The sequence below is a fragment of the Tamandua tetradactyla genome, chromosome 20 (genome assembly GCF_023851605.1).
Source record: "Tamandua tetradactyla isolate mTamTet1 chromosome 20, mTamTet1.pri, whole genome shotgun sequence".
NCBI classification, from domain to species: Eukaryota; Metazoa; Chordata; class Mammalia; order Pilosa; family Myrmecophagidae; genus Tamandua; species Tamandua tetradactyla.
Genome location: NC_135346.1, coordinates 11050073 through 11073211, shown reverse-complemented (window position 1 = coordinate 11073211; position 23139 = coordinate 11050073). Strand labels below are relative to the sequence as shown.

The 23139-nt window shown below is 42.1% G+C and overlaps 2 protein-coding genes across 2 annotated transcripts in view; one reads left to right on the top strand and one right to left on the bottom strand.

Annotated features, from left to right (window-relative positions):
- The window catches only part of RAD50 (RAD50 double strand break repair protein), a 286023-nt gene that overhangs the window by 257928 nt on the left and 4956 nt on the right, over positions 1-23139 (bottom strand). The gene's annotated exons all lie outside the window — the stretch shown is intronic.
- The window catches only part of LOC143664274 (uncharacterized), a 44208-nt gene continuing 34160 nt past the window's right edge, over positions 13092-23139 (top strand). The window contains exon 1 of the mRNA XM_077137957.1: positions 13092-13179. Within this exon, the coding sequence (XP_076994072.1) occupies positions 13092-13179 (88 nt within the window). The remainder of the gene's footprint in view (positions 13180-23139) is intronic.

Genomic DNA, 23139 nt, shown 5'->3' with positions numbered 1-23139 from the left:
AGAAGTCTTACAGAAACACTAGAACAAATTCATAAAAGTATAAGGGTGAATACAACCTCCAGATGGGTCCCTGGACCAGATAAATCCTGAAATGCAGAGGGGCCAGCCTCTCCAGAACTTCAACTAGTTCTATCCCCCTACCCCATATTATCAACTGCCCCTTTTTAACATCAAAAAGTTAGAATGGCCATAGCCCAAATACATTCAAAGCGTGGGAGAAAGATCAAAGGTGATGGTGATTTTATACAGAGAAAACAGGATTTAACAAACAGGTATGATTGCTGAATCATTATATTGATATTTCTTTTAGTCTCTAGTATCTAAGAGCAGCTGGAAGAAAAAACCTAAAATTGTGGAACTGTAACCCATATGAAACTCTGAAATCTGTTCCCCAACTAATTGTTGCAATGTGCTTTGAAATTTATTGCTTTTTTGGATATATGTATTTTTCACAAAAAAAGAAAAAAATATATTTATCCTAGTCTCCAGTGTTTTGGAGCAGCTAGAGGGAAAAATCTGAAATAGTGGAATGGTAACCCATAACAAACTCTGAAACCTGTTCTGTAACTACTTGTGGAAGTACACTTTGAAAATCACTGCTTTTTCATTCTTTAGTTTGTATATATGTTACATTTAACAATAAAAATGTAAAAAAAAAGTATAAGGATGAAAATGTTTACAACAGCCTTATATATATTAACATGACATTTGGAAAAGGAGATTCAACAATGGTATATTTATGCAGTGGAATACATACCATGCAGCCATTAGAAAGAATAAAGAAAGAATAAAGTGTGTCTCTATGTACTACTGTCCCAGAAAGATATACAAAATATATTATTATTTGTAAAAAGGAGACTGCTGAACAAAATGATCACATTTTCAGGAAAAAAAGAACTGGTGTGTATGTATATCTATAAAGATTTAGGACTGTTTGATAAACAAGTCTGGAAGAAGATGTACCAACTATTGGCAAATGTTACTTCTTGGGGTGGTAAGATTTTGCTTTTTCACTTAATGCGCGTTTAAAAAGTAGTAGTGGTAGAAAGATTCTGGGTCATATTTTGATTTTGCTTGGTGCCTTTTCTGAATTAAAAATTTTTTTAAAGCAGAAAACATGATTTATTTATCTTATCATAAAACAAATTTTTAATTTAAAAAGTTCTCCATCTACCTGGAAAAATATAGAGAAATTCTTCATATTGCCTTTCCAGAGAAGAAATAACAAAAGCGTCCTGGGATAGGCAGAAGGGTTGTCAATGACATGACCTAGGTCAACAGAAAAGAGAGGGACCTGGAATCGAGCTGAACGCAGGGTGGTGGTGGCAGAAGTTCCAGGTGAGGCCAAGAGTGCTATTCTGAGCAGCAGGTGCTGACCCATGGAGGAGGGGTGGCCAGCCAAGAAGGGGTCGGTGTGTGGAGTGTGCAGAGCCTGCAAGAGGTCCAGGCCAGGGCAGGTGGGGTAAGCAGGAGTGACTCCGGCTCCTATAGGAGAGCTCAGAGAGTAGTTAGGGCCAGGAACTCATGACCTACAAAAGGTTAAAAACTCACTAACAGCACTCACCAAAAGACTAAAATGCTAAAGTAAAGAGTGAAATCATAAAAGATCTAGAAGCAATACTGGTGAGTTATCTGATCTGAGTGGAGAAGGTCTTTAAAATAAAGGAGCAAATACCATTTTAAAAGTCCAGAAATCTTAACTACATTAAAAATAAACACCTATACTTTAAAAACAAAATCAAAAGGCAAGCAAAAACTGGGGAGAATATTCACAACAACACTGACAGAAAGGAAATATTTGTAATATGTAAAAAATACACACCAAGATGAAAAAAAGGCAAATCTCTAGGTTCTGTGAGAGAATGTAACAGGGTCCTGCCGGGAAATGGGGAGTGGATTCAGGTTCTCTTTATGGTGTCAGGTTCTCTTTATGGTGTTGTAAATATTCCAAATTTGACTGTGCTACTGGCTGCACAATTATGAACATATTAAAATCATTGAATTGTATAATTTAAATAGGTGAATTGTATGGTATGTAAAGAATTTCTCAATAAAGCTGTTTTTTTTAAGAAGAATGAAAACATAACAAAAAATGTTTTTCAAACGAAAAACAGAACATTTCATTTTAGTTAGGATTTGGTCTAGTTACCTATAACAGAAAACAGCAGCTTAAACAAGATGGAAATTTATTTCTCTCTCACATTAAAACAAACAAACAAACAAAAAAACAAAAAACCTAGAGGTTGTTAGTCCAGGAACCCAAACTTTTTTCCAGTTCATCCCTTCCTCATCCCTCAGGTACGGTGCTCAGTCTCATGGACCATGCTGGCTGCTGGAGCTCTAGCCATCACACCTCATTTCAGGATACAGGATGGAGAAAGGGTGGGTAGGTAGAAGAGCTCAACCCCTTCCCTTTAAGAGACTTCGTGGAAGTCCCACTTTGGCTTCCATCTCATGGTCATTCCTAACTGCAAAGGGGCCTGAGAAACAGTTTTTTTTAGCTCGGTGGCAAAGGACTCAGCTAAAAGTTAGGTTTCTTACTAAGAAAGAAGAAAATGGATACTAGAAAATAATTAGCATTTTCTAACATATAAACAGAATTACCAAAAGAAACAGAAATGTAAAAGATTTTTTAATGGTCCATCTTACTAAAATCAAACATTGGGAAAGGAGGCCTTTTACAGTTTCCTCCCGCTAAGATCTTGAAGGACTGGCCAGACAAGCCACCAAGCGGACATTCAGGAGCAGTCTACTTCAGTAACGACCTTGACGCACCCACCAAGGAAGACCGTCCCAGCACGGAAAGCCTTTCAGCCACTAAGCAGCACTGAGGCCAAGGACAGACTTCCTGGAATTCTCTCTAGAGCTTCCCTCCAAACCCAAGTGATGTCAGATTCTGTCAATGCTGGGATGTGAAGAAAATTCTGCACTCAGGAATTCTCCAACTAAACTAGAATTAAATTTTAGGTGTTTTTGAAAGTTCCTTAAAAAAGTAATATCCTCATGCAAACTGAATCAGCAGTTTCAGATCTAAAAAAAGTACCTCTGCCCGGAGCTTGGGTGTCATAAACTAAACATGAAAACTGGCCACTAAAATCAGGACCCTTGGAGGCAGGGGTAGGGAGGGGTTGTAGCAGTGTTTGGCAATCCCATGTTGGCTGTTTTGGCAAATTCCTAACTTTACTTCAGGCTCCACAGGATTTGGACCTGCCTGTGTATCTGTGTGTCTGTCAGTGCCGAGTCCTTCTGAACGCACAGAGAAGGAAAGCACAGTGCACTCTGAAGTCATCTTAAGTTCTTAGGCCTATTTTTTTTTTTAAATTTGGAATGCAAGTGACATTTGTTTTTTTCTACAATGAATTTGTATTGTTAATATTATTATTTTAGCATTTTTTATTGTGAAATATATATACAGAAAAAAAAAAAAACCCACGACACATTTCAAAGTACATTTTAACAAGTAATAACAGAACAGATTTCAAATTTTAGTATGGGTTACAGTTCTACAATTTCAGTTTTTTCTTCTAGTTGTTCCAAGACACTGGAGACTAAAAAGAAATATCAACATAATGATTCAGTAGTCATACTCATTTGTTAATTCCTAACTTCTCTGTTATAACTCCTCCTTCTTCTTTGATCCCTCTCTTAATCTTAAGGGATATCTGACTTATGTCCACTCTAACTTACTTCATGTTGAAAAGGGGTATCGACAATATGGGGCAGGGGGATGGAACTGGTTGATGTTCTTTGAGAGACCGGTACCTCTGGGTTTCAGGACTTATCTGGCCGAGGAGCCATCTGAAAGTTTTAGGTTTTTGAAAAGCAAACTTAGTGGGTGCAGGCTCTCAGATAAAGCCCTGGGTGTTCTTTAGGGTTAACAAGAATGATGTTGGTTGGGGTTTGGCAAACCATGGCAATTAGCAACATCCAGCCAAAGCTTGAGTACTAGCAGCCTCCAGAATAGCCTCTCAATTCTACTTGAGCTCTCTTAACCACTGATAACCTTATTTTGTTACATTTTCTCCCATTTTCGGTCAGGAAGGCATTGTCAATCCTATGGTGCCAGGGCCAGGCCCTCCCCTGGGAGTTATGTTTCATGTTGCCAGGAAGACTCACACCCCTGGATGTCATGTCCAATATAGGGTGCTGGGTAATGATTTTACTTGCAGAGCTGGGCTTAGAGAGAGGCCACATCTGAGCAAAAAAGGAGATTCTCTGGAAGTAACTCTTAGGCATAACTATAGGTAGGCTTAGCTTCTCCACCACAGAAATAAGCTTCACAAGAGCAAGCCTCAAGATTACGAGCTTGGCCTACTGATCTGGGAGTCCCTAATGTTTGAGACAGTACCAGGGGGTTCTCTGGTGGAAAAGCTTAATGGTTCCATATTTTTTCTCCCATCCCTCAAGGGACTTAGCCAATATTTTTAAATTGTCTGCCCAACATATTTGGGGATGTATCCAGGTATTCATTAGGCTATACTGAATTACAAGCTCTTACGCCCATTCTGGGCTCCATGTGTTTGGGCTGTTTAAATGAGCTTTCTAGACAGGTTGAGTTAGGTTATTATGTGCTACAGAAAATTTAGGTGCTACAGAAAATTTAGGTTTTGGACAAAACAAACTTATCTTCCTAGAAAGGATATCCTTGATCACTAAATCCATAGTAACTCATTCATTTGATTTGATTATAAATCAGTGTATTTTTATTGGCTACTACATATAATAGATGAAGTTTTAAAATATAGTGCTATCCTTACCTCTGTATTCTGATTTACCTTAGTCCCCACCTCATTGGCTTCCTTCTTATCTCTAATTGAAGCCTGATCTCTTTTTCAGTTTCTTTGACAGTTGTTGTATGGAGCAATGCTGACTTTCAGAGCTGCAGAACTCCAACTCTAAGTCCTAGGTGTCACACAGATACCCAAAGTTCCAGGGAAATACCAAGTTATACACATGTATTACAATGTCTCAGAATCTAGAGATAACACTTAAAGCAAAGAAATAATTATAACTACTATAAGAGCTTGCAATCTAAGCTTAAGCCTATTTTAAATAGTTATTTTGCCTTTCCTCTATCTTACACTGTCACCTTTGGCTTGTCACTATCTACATGAAAGCTGTCTTTAGCACTCACTCCTAATTTTTGTTCTTTTTAGGTGGTTGTGGACTGAGAAACAAAATACACCAGTGAATAGATATCGAGTGGACTCTGGAAGAATTTGGGGGAGATGAACCAAAATAGAGAATACGATGAGCACAGCACAGTGCCTCAAATGTCGTAAGTCCACAGTCCTCAATAAATGCTAATTAATTTTAGACTTTGGCCTCTCTCTTTCTCTGGCTGCTTTTTTTGTTTACTTCCTGGTTTTCAACAGGTCGCGAATGACTGCAGTACTCCCATGTAATGTCGTTATCTATATTAGAGTGTTTTGAAGGAGTAATAAGTGTATAAAAAGATAACAAGGGTCTCTGGGGCTTGGGGATGAAAGACGAAAACAAGGGAAGGGAAGAAGGTAGGAGAAAAGGATAGGAGAAAACCATATGTTCCCTATGAGGCTGGAATGCACTCAGGATTATCTTACTTTATGATCAAATTATGCATTTACTGGAATGTGACAACAGCACCTTTGCAATCTTACAATGAGACCTGCCAGAAAGGGGTTTCGCAAAGAAGGTCTCCCTGTCCTAAACAGATAAATAGAAAACCTTATTTTTACTTCTAAATCAACAGGTTTTATCTGGCTCCCCCTCCGAAAACAACAACAACAACAAAACACAACTAGTCAAAGTGTTCACATGGTGGTTTAAATACAAGTCACCCTGGCACTTGCAAGCTCCCACCTGGGAGTTTGGGAAATGGCTGAGTAATGAGTCAATCCTCCAATGGAACAGCTTCCAAGTGGCAAGGGAGGCCTTAAGAGTGGTCTGAGTGAGGCCAAGAGCCTTACATCCCTTCTTTAGACTTCACTGCTTTTTAGGAATCTGTTTTAACTCCACAAGTTCTTCTGAGTGACTGGTATAGGCTCCAGGGCAGAGCATTCAGAGCCTTCTGTGACTGGTCTTGGCTACCTGTCCCACCTCTAGACCCTTTATGTCTTTCTTCCACTTGCATCTCCTCTCCTCAATGCCCCCATTCGTCCTCTGTCATTCTCTCCCCCAGAGCACCTACCACACAGTCTTGGTTTTCTGGCCTAACTCTCCCAACAGACTGAACACCGCTTAGAAAGGGGGCCTTGACATACTCATCCTGGTTTCACCACTGTCTACCAGAATGTCTGGCACGTAGAAGATACTGAAGGTTTACTGAGTGAATGCTTAGGGAATAATTCAGAAAATAAGAAAAGAAGCGCTGTATGCCCCCAAGCCTCAAGTAAACCAACCCATATGTGCTCACACGTTCTTCCTTTGCTCCTGTCATCCTGGCTCTCCTGCCCCTGCAGTGGTGAGGACAGGTAACTGGAACCTCATGACGGTTCACCTGCTCTTTCCTCCTTAGCTTTCAGATTCCCCTTAAATGCCTCAGCCTTCAAGAAAGGATGTCCTTGATCACTCAAAGTAACTCACTCACTTGATTTGATTACACATCACTGTATTTTAATTGGCTACACAGCACTTATCACCAGAATTACATTTTAATTTATTAATTGTTTGATTGCTCGCCTTCCATCTCCCAACACTAGAATGTAAAGCCCACTTAAGCAGGGGCCTTGTCTGTTCACAGAAAGATGTTGTAAGCCTAGCATGTAGCAAAGTGTGAGGCTCAGAATGCTTATTAAATATCCGTTAAATGTACGTATGCAACTGTTACTGCATTCTGATTTATTTTGACACATGTCTTCTATCTTTGCTATCAGATTAGGTGCTCTAGAGAAACTCAGAAGGACCTGGAGAATGACCTCCTTCATGGCACTGGTCAGAGGGGGACCTGAGTCCCCACATAGAGTAAGTTTGCTGCTTACAGCCTCCTATAGTCTGAACTTCCCCATGGAGGCGAGATCTGAAGTTCCCCTTAGGCTCCAGACTCTGGGACTGCTGTGCCAGCTTTGTCTGAGAGTAGCTCCAGCTGCTCATCACCCAGGATGGAATGTGCCCAGGGCTCCTAGCTACCCTGGCACCCAGCAGGAGGCAGGCGCAGTTACCTGCACACTGAGGACAGATGTCTTCCTTCTCCCACATCCCTGACCCTAAGAGTGCACATGAGCTGCTGGCAGGGTGCAGAAACTGCTCACACCTCGCAAGCTGGCACATTGTGGCTCTCTGGCTCTGCAGTAAAACAGCGGTAACCCTGACAGCTGCAGCCTTGCTCTCTACCCCAACCATCCCTGCAGAAATTGCTCTGCCAGCTCAGCAAAGGGCCAGATCTGGAGTTTCTCACCTGACCCTGGCCCTTCCTTGAAGCACTCTGGTTTACTGGAAATCATAAACTGTGAGAGACAGCCTTTATCACACCCTGAATGCTGCACTCTTAATATTTAACACTGGCAGATGAAAGGAGCAGGGGTGCTGGCCTCCTGGTTACTCCCAGTGACTGATGTTCATACCTAGTAACTGAGGTCAGGTTTGCTTCTCTGAAGTCATATGATTTGCTTTGGGGCAGGAAGGTGTTGGGGCCACTTGTCACAAAGAGACCAGGAGATGATCAAAGAAATGCTGCAAACCAGCCATGGCAGTAAAAGCTTCCAGCTAGTCCCGGAAGCACGGAGCTGTGCTGGCACCTGGTGGGTGACCCCTTTGGGACCTAACCCTCAGCGTTTCACTCTAAGCAAGCCTAGGACACCTTCCTCCCTCTAAAACACCTACGGAAAGGTGCCACTTTGATTCCATTTTGGAATAGAGTGGGCGCATACATTATCGAACTAACAAATTAGCTAAGCCTGCTGAACAGGCCACCCAGAAGATATTGGTCACTTAAGGGTCTCCAAATCACATAACAGGCCTCACTCTAACCAGACACCTAATCTTGTTCCAGGTATTTATCTCCTGGTTGTCATGGAAGCTGCTCAGATAAACAGCAACACCGCCAACGCGGCCCCTCCTCCAGCCTCTTATTCTACCGAGAGCAGTGGAGCTCCCTGGTGGCCACTGGAGGCCCTGCACGCTGGGCTTGAAGGCAGCAACTCTCAGGCTGAGGTCTCTTTCACACGGCCTTGTTAATGAGCTTATTCAATGAAGGAACTCCTCCAGGGTATGCTAGTTCTCAGGCCTCAAGGCCTCACTGGCGGCTGTGGAGCTGGAGCAGATCGACCCAGCTGGCTGCCCAGCCCCGTCACCCGAGGGGTGTAGGCCAGGCCTAACACGGCCAGTCGCTCAGCTCCTCAGCCACCCAGCGGGCCCACAGACCACTTCCTCTGCTCCCCAGAGCCAGAAGGATGCGGACCTGTGAGGACGGAGTCAGCTGCGGTCAGGCAGCTTGTTCTCTCACAGGCCTCTGCAGGCCACAGCCCAGAGGGGCAGGCGACCGGCCAGCCACAGGCTAGCGGAACTCCGCCCTCACTGCCCCGGGCTCCTTCCAAGTCTGAGCACACTCTCAAAATGTGCCCCCTAATTGCTCTTGAGGATGATGGCTGGCCTCAGGCAGACACTGCAGGGACAAAGGATTAGCCTTCCAGACCTGGAAAAGGCCTCCAGAGGAGGATCCGGCAGCTTTCACTGCGAAGTGTCTAAAGGAAGGCAGATTCTCTCCTCTGTGAGACACAGCTCACACCGAAGCAGAGGAAAAGGTCAGATCACCTGATGTCTCAAGGCCGCGGAATTCAACCATCTCCATGTTTAGGCCGGCAATACTGGGGCCGAGTGTGGGCTCTGGAATCACTTGCCACATGTGAACCCTGAGTCTGCCGCACGATAGCAGTGTGGCCTCAGTATTATTTAACCTCTCTGTTTCTTCATCTAGTTATTTTATAAATTCAAGGAGACAGTTCATGTAGAATTCTAGTATAATAAGCCCTCAATACATTTTAGCTATATAACTCTAGCTAACCAGAACTAAACAGAAAAGAAGCAGGGAAATATAAAAGCATGGCCAATCCACACATCAACAGAAGCTTAATTATCCACGCTGGATAACTGAGAAATGACTGTGAGTAACAATACTGCAAAGAGAGGTTTATGCTTTTTGGTTTACTCATTCCAGGACCCTGAGTCACAGCAAATGCACAGACTACAAGCGGCTGAGCCACACCTGAAAGCTATTTCCACCCACCATAGAGCCGACGGCCGAGCCTCATAATGAGCTAAAAATAGTTACCACATGCCACGCACACGCTAGGCAGTTTACACAGTTTCTTTTACATAACTCATACCATAAATCTGTGAGGTAGGTATACTTGTTCCCATTTTACAGATGTAAAATTGAGACGTGAAGAGGCTGAATAATTTCCCAGACACACACAAAAGCAGACGCAGGATTCAAACCAGGTCTTACTGCTTCCAAAGCCTTTGGACTTCTCCTCTGTACCACAAAGCCAGAAGTGAAATTCTAAGCCATCCATTTCCTGGGAAATCCACTTGGGTAGTCCTTAAATCTACTTTGCCAAGAGCAAGGGGCACCACCTGTATGTAAGACCAGTGGGAAGAGCCCCGGGGCCACGGACAGCCAGGGCAGCTGTGGAGGGCGCCACCAGGCATCCTCTGTCCAGATGGCCTGAAGGGAGAAACTGCTTAGGTGGCAGCCCGTGACTGACCCCTCCCACACCTGGTTTCCCCGCCTGAGCTGCAGAGTCCTGTTACAGGGAGTGTGTGACCTTGCTCAGGGATGGAATGTTTTGGAGTGCCCAGCCTGCATGCCTGTCCCATCCTGCCCTGGACACAAGGAAGTCTGGGTGGTATGCCAAGGACTGGAGGATCTGGCCAGCAGCAGGCAAGGATGGGGAGGGGGTATGGGGAAATCGGGACCCAGTACCTCCCCTCACTCTTTCTCTCTGAAAACGAAGAGGGAGGCCCTCCCTCCAGGCTCTCCCCAATGTCTGCTCCCACAGTTTCCTCTTCCCGAGGGGCTCTTAATGCCTAGGACTGAGGGTCTTGTGTCTGAGGGAACTTTTGCCCCAAACTCCTACAGAAGCCAGAACCAGCTACCAAAGGGTTAGACATGGACAGATTGTCCATATTAACATTTTCTCCTAGAAACTAACAAGAATCCAAGGGAGAGAGCACTGGTCTGGGACATCATAAGCCCTGGCTTCTGTCTCTGGCTTTACCCCTGGCTCTCCACATGACCTTAAGCAAGACATGTGATCTTCCTGGTGCAGGCTTCCTTTTCTGCTAAATGGAAATGACTTCATGTCATCATCATCACAGCTGACACTGAGTGAGGTTTCACTCTTGCAGGTGCTGTGCCGGATGCATCATCGTATTCACCCCCTAGTATCTTTTGAGATGGGCATTATTTTCATGATGAGGAGCCAGTGGGACAATTGGTTAAGGGATATGTATGTCCAAGGTCACACAGAGACACGTGGGCCTGGGTCTCAGGAGCAAGTTTGTGTTCCCTGTGCTCTTAACCACTGTGACATACAGCCTCAGGGTCATTTTGTAAAGCTCAAAAAAAGATGTAAAAGTGTTGCACAATATAAATATAAATCACAACCGTCTGGACACATCTTAACATTCTTTATTCCTTCAAGAACATTGAAGGAAACCATTCATAGAATCAGAGACCTCTGAGATAGGAAAGACCCCCAGTAAGCCATGTTTTGATTTCCCCTCCATTTGGGCAGAATAATATGACTACTCAAATTATATAGATGAGGGTGGGCCACGGTGGCTCAGCAGATAGAGTTCTCGCCTGTGCCTGCCATGCCAGAGACCCAGGTGCAATTCTGGGTGCCTGCCCATGCAAAAAAAGAAAAAAATTATATAGATGAGAACATAAAGGTCAAACAAGGGGCGACCAGCCTGGTTCCTCAGCTGGTAGGTGAGGAGAGAGACAGCCCTGGGCTCCTGGCTGCAAATGGAAGGTACAGAGATGGCAGAAGTCCCCTCCAACCAAAATGAAAACACTTCCACTCAATATCCATGTATGTCTTTTCTAGCCTTAAAAAAATTTATTCACTACAAAGCCGGTCCATATTCAGTTTTAAATGCAGCTGTTTTCCCCCCAAAGGCTCTGTATCAGACAGAGTTCATAGCTGCAGACAAGAGAACTAACAGTGGCTAATTTAGGCCGAAAAGGGACTATTCAAAAGACTCTCTGGGAGGGCTGCCGACTTAGAGGTCAGCTATCCAGGAATAGTGTCTAATAAACACCTTAGAGCTGGGCCAGAATCAAAACCTTATCTTTGTACGAGGCCTGCAAGGCCTCAGGCCCTGCCCCTCCTCCCTCTGTAGCCTCTACTCCTCCCCTCTCCCACTCATTCCCTGATGCGCTGTCCTTGCTGTGCTCCAAACAATCCCAGCTCAGGCCTATGAACTTGCCATTCCCTGGTCCTGGAATAGATGCTCACATCACTTGCTCCAGCCCTTCACCCAGTGTTCTTCTCAAATGCCGGCCCTTAGAGAGGTCTTCCCACATGGCCCTGCCACTCTAGCCCCTCTCCCTCCTGGCCTCTCCCTCACAGCACTTGCTGACATTTACTGTACACTGTCCATCTCCATCTCTAGAATGCAAGCCCCATGAAAGTAGGGACTCTGGTTGTTTTATTCCCTGCTATACATCCAGGGCCCAGAGCTGTGCGAGGTACATTTTGGGTGTTTAAAATATTTGCTGCATATTCTATGAAGGAATGAACACATGAATGAACAGAAAACTTCAGCACAAACCAAATACTTGCGTTCCCTTGCCTATGCTGGAGGATTAGGGCAGTAACAGGAGTCAACTTGTGCTGCGGCTGCGGCTGCAGCTGTGCTGTCACCCTGCCTAGATTGTGATCCAGCCCTCCGGCTCCTACTCTGGAGGGGACCTGAATCTCCAAAGCTCCCCTGGCAGCCTCTGAAGCTTCCGGAACTTGTCTGGACTGTTGCTGTGCAGACAATGGAGGACCCTGCTTTTCCAGGGCCTCAGATAAATTGGGAAGCAATTTACCCAAAGTCCCCTTTCACCCAATAACTTGGGCAGCTCAGGAAGTGATGCTGATAAGCAAACACAGCCATATAGAAACTCACAGGGTCACACAAGGTAGGAGCTGGGTGGAGCTGTCAGGACTTGCCCTGTGCTCTGCAGATAACACAGGCCAGTGCAGAGGCAGCAAACCAAAACTGGCTGTGTGACCTTGGGGAGTTATTTGGACACTGCTTTTCTCAGGTATAAAATGGGAATAAAAGTACTACATCAAGCAGTAAGTTTTTCCCCTGTTCTTTAAGGTATCAAATTAAACTCCATGACTTGATATTCGAACTACCATTGACACCAAAATCTGGTCAACCAACTTATACATTATGATCCCTCTCGGCTTCCCCAGCTAAGTTGCAGATCAGGCTCAGATGCTCTGCTCCTCACTCCCATGCCTGGAACAAGTATGTTCTTTTTTTCTCATCTGAATGTCCTAGAGACCCAGGGGCAAGTCTCACCATCTTCCCTGAGAACGTTGGAGTTCTTTGTGTGCAGTTTGTATTATTTTTGAAACTGTCCTGTAAGTTTCAAAGTATTCCAAAATAAAAGGTTTTAAATAAAATTCCTGCTGACTGGCTCACCTAAAGTTAGAAATCAACTAAAATGACCCAAACATACACTCTATTTTCTAAGAGAATGAAAAAAAAAAAACACAGAAATTACTTAAATTGGATGCAAATGTGAGTCACTCCTAATTCTGTATGCTTGGGTTGGGTAGGAAAAAAAAAATCTCTATCTCCAACCCAGACTTGACAAGTAGAGGAACTTCCTATAAACAATGCATAGAATAAATCACAAGAACTAGTCTCACTTAAAGATTTCAGGAAGGAAAACACAGTTAAACTGAAAACTGTTAACTGTTGTTAAAAAAAAAAACAAAAAACAAAACCAGCCCGGAAATGTTTTTAAGACTGCGTCTACAAAAGCCCTTTAGGGGCTGATTTGTCCTTCAACATATTCCTCAAAGAACCAGCTTTTTCTAAAAACCAACAGTCTAACAGCAGAGCTTTGAGTCAAAAGCAGAGTGAAACTGGACACAGAGGTCATGAATCACGTCATCCGGAGAGCAGTGGACAGTCACACCAAGCAGTACTGGCCGATGCCCTGTGGCCATGAGGGCCGGGCCACGGGAAGTGAGACCACACAGATGGGCTCACTCGCCCGGCTCTGGCACCTGCCTGCTCCTCTCTCCCGTCCAGGCCTCTGCCTTCTCCGCCCTGTTGGCCAAAATTACCTGTAAAAAGTCTGCACAATCCTCCACCCAAACCTAACTCCGCATTATTTCAAGGGAGACCTCAGGACTACCACTTTTCTTTCTATGTATGTTTTTTAATCAAGAATATCAAAAGACAGAACGTAGACAACTCCACTGATAGAGAGAAGAATTAGCTCTAATACCTTTTGATTTTAAACCTCAACCTATTAGATAGCTAACCATTTTGAATGCAGGTCTATATCTACACAATGAAAATGTCCCTTTAGATTTCAAACAACAGTAATCTCGTTCTCCCCTTTTCTCTTTATTTTTTTTTTAAAAACAACTCTTCCATTTCAGGCTTTAAGGCAGAGTCACAAACATAATCGCAGTCCACCTAAAAGCATATATATGAATTTTCATAACAACATTACTCAGAATACCAAAAAAATGGCAACAACCCAAACGTTCATCAGCTGATGAAGGGATAAACAAAATGTGGCATATCTATACTAAAGTGTATCACTCAGTCATAAAAAGGAATGAAGTGCTGATAACACACAAGGTGCATAGATGTACTGTGAAAATATTATACTAAATGAAAGAAAAGTCACAGAAGAGCTCATACTTTATGATTCTATTTATTTGACATGTCCAGAATACGCAAATGTAGAGAGACAGAAAGCAGATTAGTCTCTGGTTGCTGAGCTCTGGGAAGGGGGTGGGGATAAGGGGGTGGGTGACAGCTAAGAGGCCTGAGGTTACTTTTGGGGGTAATGAAAATATTCTAAAACTGACCGTGGTGTTGGATGCACAGCTCTGTGAACATATTTAAGAAAACACTGAATTGTACATTTTAAAAGGGTTAATTGTATATGAATTATATCTCAATAGAGCTTTTTTAAAAAGACGAGGAAAAAAATACAAGCACAAGTGAGTGGTGGGAGTGACCACTGTTTAAACCTATCACTTCAAATGAATCCACAGTTCATGTGTCCTTCTGGCTATTTTCCCTGAGTGGCCAGAGAATTTCTGAACAGAGACCCCCCTGGCCCCAAAGGAGTGCTCAGGAAGATGTCCCTGGTACAAAGGGAAAGCTGTACTTTCACTGACCACAGTTTAATTGTAACATTTTAAAAATGTTAAGATGTCAGCAGGACTTACAATATGAATGATCTGATTTATAAGGTAACTGATTTTGACAGTAACATAGTCTGAGGCTGAGGAAATTTCTCTTCCGTATCAGTTACCAGGACTAGGCTGAGTCAGTCATGCTTAGGGATTTTCGGATTCATCAGTGTGGGCTTCCCAAACCTTCTGGGGGCAGGGGCAGGACTCTGTCAAATGCTTCCAGTTTATGGAGGTTATAGGTCCTTAAATGAACAGCAACAAAACAAACCCTGTATCAACTGGTAAAATTTTAATGTTGCCTGTAAGGCAAATTTTACCAGTGTGGCCCCACTATTCAGGTTAAATGAAATAGGAAAGAAAAACAGCATTATAATAAAATTCAGACAGTAAACTTACAAAGGAGATTGGGGGTTACAACTTGTTCCCAGTAGCTTCACTCCATTCCTTTCCCGGATCACTGCAAGAACAAATGTGATCCACCCTCTGTCCATAGGTGAGCAGAACACTTTCTGATAAAAGGCAAAAGCAGGGCTTCCAAGAGACAGAGACTCTGAGCTGCAAACCTGGTTTCCTGCATCTTAGCTTTGTCAGTGATTGAATCTCTGAGGCTTCGTGTTCCACATCTGTAACAGAGGCTAATAGTACCTATTTCCGCAGATTTATATGAGGATTATGCGGCTGCAGAGCATGGTGCCTGATGCACAGCAGTGCTCAACGTGGCTCTTTTACCACATCTTTGACTGTATTAGAGAGCAAACCTATAGCCATAAAGTAAAAAATAAAAGCATAATTTAAGAGGTGGAAGAAACTTAAATTTTAAATGAAACACATAAGTTCAAAATATTTTTTAAACCAATAATTTTAGGGAAAAAAAAACCCAAACACTAAAAGGAATATTTAAATACTACCTGTCCCCAATCATGGTAAACTCTCCGGAGACCTGGAGTTTGGTGAAATGATGATGTAACATTAAAGTTGTAAATGTCTGTGATTCCATGTAGGGAGCCTCAGATACAAACAGTGCAGCACAGAGTCTTGGAGAAAAAGTAGGTGCAATGTGGAGGTGAAGGGCAAGGGGACCTCAAGTTTTCTGAAATGAAAGACTCGTAACACTAAATGAAAGAACATGCCAAAGAAACCTGGTCAGGCAGGGTCCTAACGGGGCCGAAGTAAGAGAAGGACAGCATTAAACCTGGTAAATGATGAAATTCAGAGAGGGTCCTTGCAAGACCCCTCACTAGAACACCAAAAAGCTATAGTATTAGATTTCAAAGAGGGGTCAAATATGAAAACTCGGAAAGATTCTGAGCATCCTGCAGCTACTTATGGAATATTTATGGAATGTCTGTTATGGACCAGACCCTGCTCTAGGACCTGGGTATAGAACAGTGAATATAAGAACGGCAAAGTCCCTATTTTCATGGAAGTTCCTTCTAGTGGAGAGGGAGAACAACAGAAAAGGTGGTAAGTGCTATCCGGAAGAAAAAGTAGGGTAGAGGTGATAGAGAGTGATGACAAAGCAATTGGTATTCACTTGTACTTACTAACCATCTACCTCACACCAGGTACTGTGCTAGGGATACAACAGGGGCAAACCATAGACACGTTCCCAGCCCATATGGAATACTCGTGTATGTAGGAAAAACATATATTAATCAATCAACCACTTAAATTGACGCAAAAATGTTAAACTATGATAAGTGTGATAGCAGAATGGCACACAGAGCATATGGGAACATTCCAGGGAGGCACAAACTTATCTGGGACCTCAGGGTAGGACTGAGATGGAATGCAGGGAGAGGCATTCCTGGTACAGTCAACACCATGTGCAAAGCCTGGGTCATGGACAGCAAGTGGAGTGGTGAGAGAGGGGGCAGGAGAAGGGAGGAGAGGGCAGGCAGGCAGTTCAAGCAGGGCACTCCCAGCCCCAGCAGGAGTTTGGTCCTTATGTTCTGAGAACTGGAGCACCACAACAAGGGTCTTATGCAAGGAGTGATGTGGATGGACTTGCGTTTTTAAAAGATTTATCCTGTTAATTGGCTGAATCATGATTCGCACACCCCTACCCCCACCCCCGCCAAAGATGTCAATGTTCGAATCCCTGGAACCTGTGAACATTACTTTACACAGCAAAGGGGACTTTGCTGATGTGAGTCAAAGATCTTGGCATGGGGAGATTGTCCTGGATTATCTGGGTGGGACCACTGAAATCTCAAGGGTCCTTATAAGGAGAGGGAAGAAGAGCGTCAGAGTGATGCAATGTGAGAAAGACTTGATAAACCATGGTTGGCTTTGAAGATAGAAGATGGGGCCAAGAGCTGAGGAACATAGTTGGCCTCTAGAACCTACAAAAGAAAACTAGATTTTCCCTTAGAGCCTTCAAAAAGAACACCTGGACTTTAAACCAGTGGAACTAGTTTTGGACTTCTGACCTCCAGAACTATAAGATAAATTACCACTACATTTACAGTAATTTGCTACAACAGCAATAGAAAACGAGTACACGCTGGCTGCTGTGAAAACACAGACTGGAGGGAAGGAGAACGGGAGGAAGGGACCCGTTCAGGCACCACTGAAGTGTTGTTCAGGTGAGAGATGTGAGAGCCTGTTGCACAGCGGTGGCCGTGGAGGTGGAGGTGGCCGTGGAGGGGAGTGGTGGCATTGAGGAATCCCAGGAGGGGAAAGAACTAGCCAGTCAAAGGTCTCGCGGCAGTCTGGGAGGTGTTGGAATGCCAGCACAGGTCTCTTTCAGGCCCAGGACCTGGCTACAGCCCAGCACCCTCGGTGCAGGAAGCTTACACTGGGGCTGTAAGACCACTCTCAAATGGGGATACCATTTGTTCGCGCAACACTAACCTGTCTACTCCATCCCTACAAGGGGGGTCCAGAGGCGTCTCTGGGAACAAGCTCTAAGAAGTAACACACTGGGAGAATTTTTACTAGGCAAATGTAGCAATTATCTCTGCCCAGCATTAGACCATGTATTGAACTCTTTTTTTTCCCCTGAAAACAGAAATTTTGTACTCCTGAAAAGATATCCACATTTATATACACACATCTCTAAGCCAGGTAATATAGAACCAAAATTATATCCAACATCCAACTGAGAAGTCTCATGGTCAGTCGAATAATCCAGAAATTAAAGAGAAACTTTTAGACCTTCTCTCAGTATCTACTCCATTTCTCTTCAATGACCCAGACTTGGCTCTTCCTAATAGGGCTCTTAGGAAGAAAAGTCAATACAAATGATTTAAAATAATTTTAGACATAGTCTCCCTACTATATTAAAAAAAGTTTAAATGTATACTAACAAAGACCAAGTAGAAAAGATGCCTTGGATTGTACTAAGGAGTGACAAGGATGCCTTTGGGAACTGTTGTGCTTTGAAACTGTATATCCCCAGAAAAACATGCTCCTAAACTCAATCCATTCGTATGGGTGCAAACCCATCGTAAATAGGACCTTCTGAGGAGGTTACTTCAGCTAAGGTGTGGCCCAATTAAATCAGGACGGATCTTAATTCTACTACTGGAGTCCTTTATAAGCAGAATGAAATTCAAACAGACAGGAAACAGCCAGAAGCTGAACATCAACAGAGCCCGGAACAGAAGGGAAAGACCAGGAGACACCGCCAAAAATGTCACGTGACAAGCTAAGGACCAAGGATTGCTAGCAGCCAGCACCAAGACACCACAGCCCTTGGGGAGAAAGCCATCACCTTGATCAGTGCTTTGATTTGGACTTTCTTTTAGCCTTAAAACCGTAAGCTGATAAATTCCCATTGTTTAAGCCAGCCCATTGCATAGTATTTGCTTGAGCAGCCAAGTAAACTAAAACAGGGTGCTATCTTCCTATGTGGTTTGAATCTGTTATATACCCCCCGAAAAGCTATGTTGTTCTAATCCAACCTTGTAGGGGCAGACCTAGTGTGGGGTGGGACCTTCTGATTAGGTTGTTTCCATGGAGATGTGACCCACCCAATACAAGGTGGGTCTTAATCCTTTACTGGTGTCCTTTTAAGAGAGCTCAGGCAGGCAAAGAGTTCAGAACGAAAAGGCCCTGGCAGGAGCTAAGAGAGGAAGAAACAGCCAGAGACATTTTGGAGACAGTCATTGAAAGAAGAACCAAGAGAGAAGGGCCAGCAGGTATTGCCACGTGCCTTCCCACCTGACGGCGGAACCCGGATGTCAGCAGGCTTTCTTTCAAGAAGGTATCTTCCTCTTGATGCCTTAATTTGGATATTTTCATGGCCTTAGAACTGCAACTTTGTAATAAATCCCCATTGAAAAAGCCAAACCATTTCTGGTACACTGCATTCCTGCAGCTTTACTGAGGCACCCCTGTGGTTTTTCAACAAGTCAGAAGGACCTAACTGGATTATTTATAAGTAAAACTTTTATTTGTCCACACTAGGATTAAATTGTGTAATGGGAAAACAAAGGGGAGGGAGGGGAGACCTCATTACATCATGGTCTTTAGGAGGCAGAGTTAGTCCTACTATTGTACCGCAACCTTCACTACAATACCATTTTCTCTTCCTCTTCCTCCTTCCAGGTCTCACATGGCCAGCAGGCCCAGACTCAGCACAGACCAGCACTGATGTGCACCCCCTCCCCATCACATCAGTGCACTGTATATCCAAGAGGGCATCTGCATCATCTGTTCTTGTGATCTTCACAAAACCCCTAGGAGGCAGGTAGGACAATTTTCAGATTCCCACCGAACAGATGAGGAACCTGAGCTAGACAACAGTGAAAGGACTTGCCTGAGGACACACGACTGGTAACAGTGGAGCCTAGGAGGTAGGAAGGGATGCCTGGGCAAGCTTCCTTCCACAGCCTTCCCTCATTACAACTTGCCTAGCCACAACAATTTTTTTTTTTTTTAAATTTTTTTTTTTATTAACAGAAAAAAAAAAGAAATTAACACATTTAGAAATCATACCATTCTACATATGGAATCAGTAATTCTTAACATCATCACATAGATGCATGATCATCGTTTCTTAGTACATTTGCATTGGTTTAGAGGAACTAGCAACACAACAGAAAAAGATATAGAATGTTAATATAGAGAAAAGCAATAAAAGTAGTAATAATAGTAAAAAACAAAAAAAAAAAACAAACAAAAAAAAAACAAAAAAAAACCTATAGCTCAGATGCAGCTTCATTCAGTGTTTTAACATGATTACTTTACAATTAGGTATTATTGTGCTGTCCATTTTTGAGTTTTTGTATCTAGTCCTGTTGCACAGTCTGTATCCCTTCAGCTTCAATTACCCATTATCTTACCCTGTTTCTAATTCCTGCTGAACTCTGTTACCAATGACATATTTCAAGTTTATTCTCGAATGTCCGTTCACATCAGTGGGACCATACAGTATTTGTCCTTTAGTTTTTGGCTGGATTCACTCAGCATAATATTCTCTAGGTCCATCCATGTTATTACATGCTTCATAAGTTTATCTTGTCTTAAAGCTGCATAATATTCCATCGTATGTATATACCACAGTTTGTTTAGCCATTCTTCTGTTGATGGACATTTTGGCTGTTTCCATCTCTTTGCAATTGTAAATAACGCTGCTATAAACATTGGTGTGCAAATGTCCGTTTGTGTCTTTGCCCTTAAGTCCTTTGAGTAGATACCTAGCAATGGTATTGCTGGGTCGTATGTCAATTCTATATTCAGCTTTTTGAGGAACCGCCAAACTGCCTTCCACAGTGGTTGCACCATTTGACATTCCGCCACAACAGTTTTTTAAGCCTATATTCCTGTTTCCTCCTTCTGCATCTTTCCCTTTAGTCTTATTCCCACAATATTAAGATTATTTCATTCACCTAACTGGATTTTAAAGCATGTAAGGACACAGGAATGCCTGGAGATGGCAAAATACTAGGCAGTCCTGTTAGAGGTGGAGCAGAATAACTAAAAGAAACATACTCATATGTAGTATCACTTTTTTCTGCTGATAAAAGTGATATATTTATTATCGGAAAACACAAAAATCTCATGTAGTCTCAAACATCAGAGAGAATCCATTTGAAAATATTTTCTTCTAGTCTTTTTCTAATTATCTTGGTATATAACCTCTCTTTTTGTCATACTAGCACAAATGGCGATTTTCCTTCCTCACTCGATCAAAAACTGGAAAACAATTGAATAGGGGAATAACTGTCTCATTACGTGAGTCAGTATTAGAAATGTCACAAATGTGTTTCACCTAGAATTACCCTGCATCTCCTGAAATAATCTCATGTGGGAAACATGCCTTAGAATAAATTCCTGGAAGTGGAATTACTGGGCTAAAAGGTATGGGCATTTTAAAAAACTTTTGTTACACAGAGCCCAAACACCAGCCAAGTTAGTGTTATCAATTTATGCCCTCATATTTATATTCTGTGTGTCCATTTTACTCCACCCTCATAAATACTAAGTATTATAAACAAAAATATTAAAATGTCGTAATTTTAAACTTTTTTCTTTTTTTTTGGCATGGGCAGGCTCTGGGAACAGAACTCGGGTCTCGGCATGCCAGGCAAGAATCCTGCCACTGAGCCACCATTGCACCACCCAATTTTAAGCATTTTAATGCAAAATATTCAGCAGCTGAATTCTCAAGGGCTATTTTTAACTGTTTTAGCCAGTCTTAGCCTCTGTACCAGGCTATAATGAACCTTCAGTGAGTGGTAAGTTTATACAAACTGATAATGCACTTGGTTTAACCAAGCCAAACATAAATGCAGTAAAACATGAGGAAGTGACTTTAGCATTTGCAAAATGCTTCAGAATGTTTTTGTGCCAGCAAAGGTCAAACAAGGATCGGGACAGCATGGACTCCAAGTGTACTTTTGAGAAATAAGAAACCTGGAGATGTGAGTTTTCAGTGACTCAATGAAAATGATAAAAGAAACAAGTTCAAATCTTCCTATCCTGGTGTGAGGGGTAACTGCATAAATAGGTTGTAGATTAATGCAATTAATTAATTAAAAATTAAGAAAATATTTTTAAAATAGAAAAAGGAAAATGTATTTGAAGCATGAAAAAATTAAAAACAATCGGAAGCTTGCAGATTATTTCAACAATTTCTGGGCCAAAATCCTACATGTGTACGTGCCTATCAGGAAAAGTGGGTAGAGTGGGAAGAAGTAAAGATATACAAAAAAGTTTATTATATCTGGAGGCAAGTTATAGATTCTGATTAATTTTTGTCATTTATAGGAAAAAATAAGCTTGTCCATATTTAAGAACTTAATGATGACCCCTAGTAAGATGCAGAATTGCCAAGCCACTAAATAAAAAGGAGTGAAGTGAGCAGGGGACAAAGACAACTTGATCAATACAGACAAAGACATAAAGGGGAAAAAAAAGAGAATTCATGATAAATATAGGGCAATACAGGATGTCAGACAAAGAGCACACTTATCAGTAATCAAAATAAATATGGATGAATTAAATTCCACTATTAAAAGGCCAAGACTTTTAACCTAAGTGCCCTTTAATGGAGAATGGATAAGTAAATTATAGCATTTCATCTTAGATGAAATATACAGATCCATGTGTGTGTAGGTGTGTATGCCAGAAAAAGAGACTAATGATTTATACAATAAAAAGAGTAAGTCATACAAAAACTTTTGTATAAGCATAGAAAGGGTCCAGAACACGCACACTAATTTAGTAACCATGGTTGCCTAACTGTAGTATTAGAGGAGGCAGAAGTGGACTTTCTTATCTCACTTTATGAGTATCTACATTGTCTGAATCTATTACAAATAGCATGTAACCAAAGAAATGAGAAAAAATGAGATAATACATATAAGAATAGAATCAATTAAATAAAAGACAAAAAACAGGATAGGAAATAAACATAGTTAACAAAACTAAAAGTATTTCTTTGAAAATAGACAAAAGTAGCAAAACTGATTAAGAATAACTGACAGACGATGGAAAAGATAAGACTATAAAGAGGAAGATACGACAAATACAACAGATACTTAAAATCCTACAAAATAAAAACTGTACGAAAAATTTGAAAACATGGATGAAATGAACACATTTTTTGAAAACAAAATTATCAAAACTGGCACAAAAAGACAGAAACTGTAAATAACCATTTAAGAAAAGTAAATAATTAAAAAAAAAATCTCTCTCTTTTAAACCCTCAGGCCTGGAAGGCTTTACACGTGCATTTTAACAATTTCCAAAATGTGTCAGGAATATCCTTGACAAAGGATGACAAAGGATATCATCCACAGATTAACATCACATAATCAGATAATCTCTATCTTGAGTTACAACGGAAAACAGAAAAAAGAGAAAACATTGCCCAATTTCATGTTACTATAATCTTGATATCAGTACTGGATATGGATCATATAAAAAAGAAAACTACATAACAGTTTCACTTATAAACATGAATGCTAAATTCCTAAATAAAATATTAGCCAGTCAACCCAAAAGTCATTAAGATATATCATGATAAAGTACAATTCATTCTAATAATGCAGGAATGGCTCAAAATCAGAACATGTTTCACTGTAATTCACTACATTAATGGATTGTGGAAGAGGTTACCAGTGCCTACCCATATCCTGTTGTCTTACCCCTGGGAACATCACCAGACAACATTTCCCAGGCACCCAGCAACAGGGTGAACCATGTTTTGCCATGTGAGCAGCAATTATGTTTGACATGTCCGGCCAATACGGACTGTGAGGACCCAGCAGATGATGAAGCAACTGGTTGGAAAGAGCCCAGGTACCTGAATGAT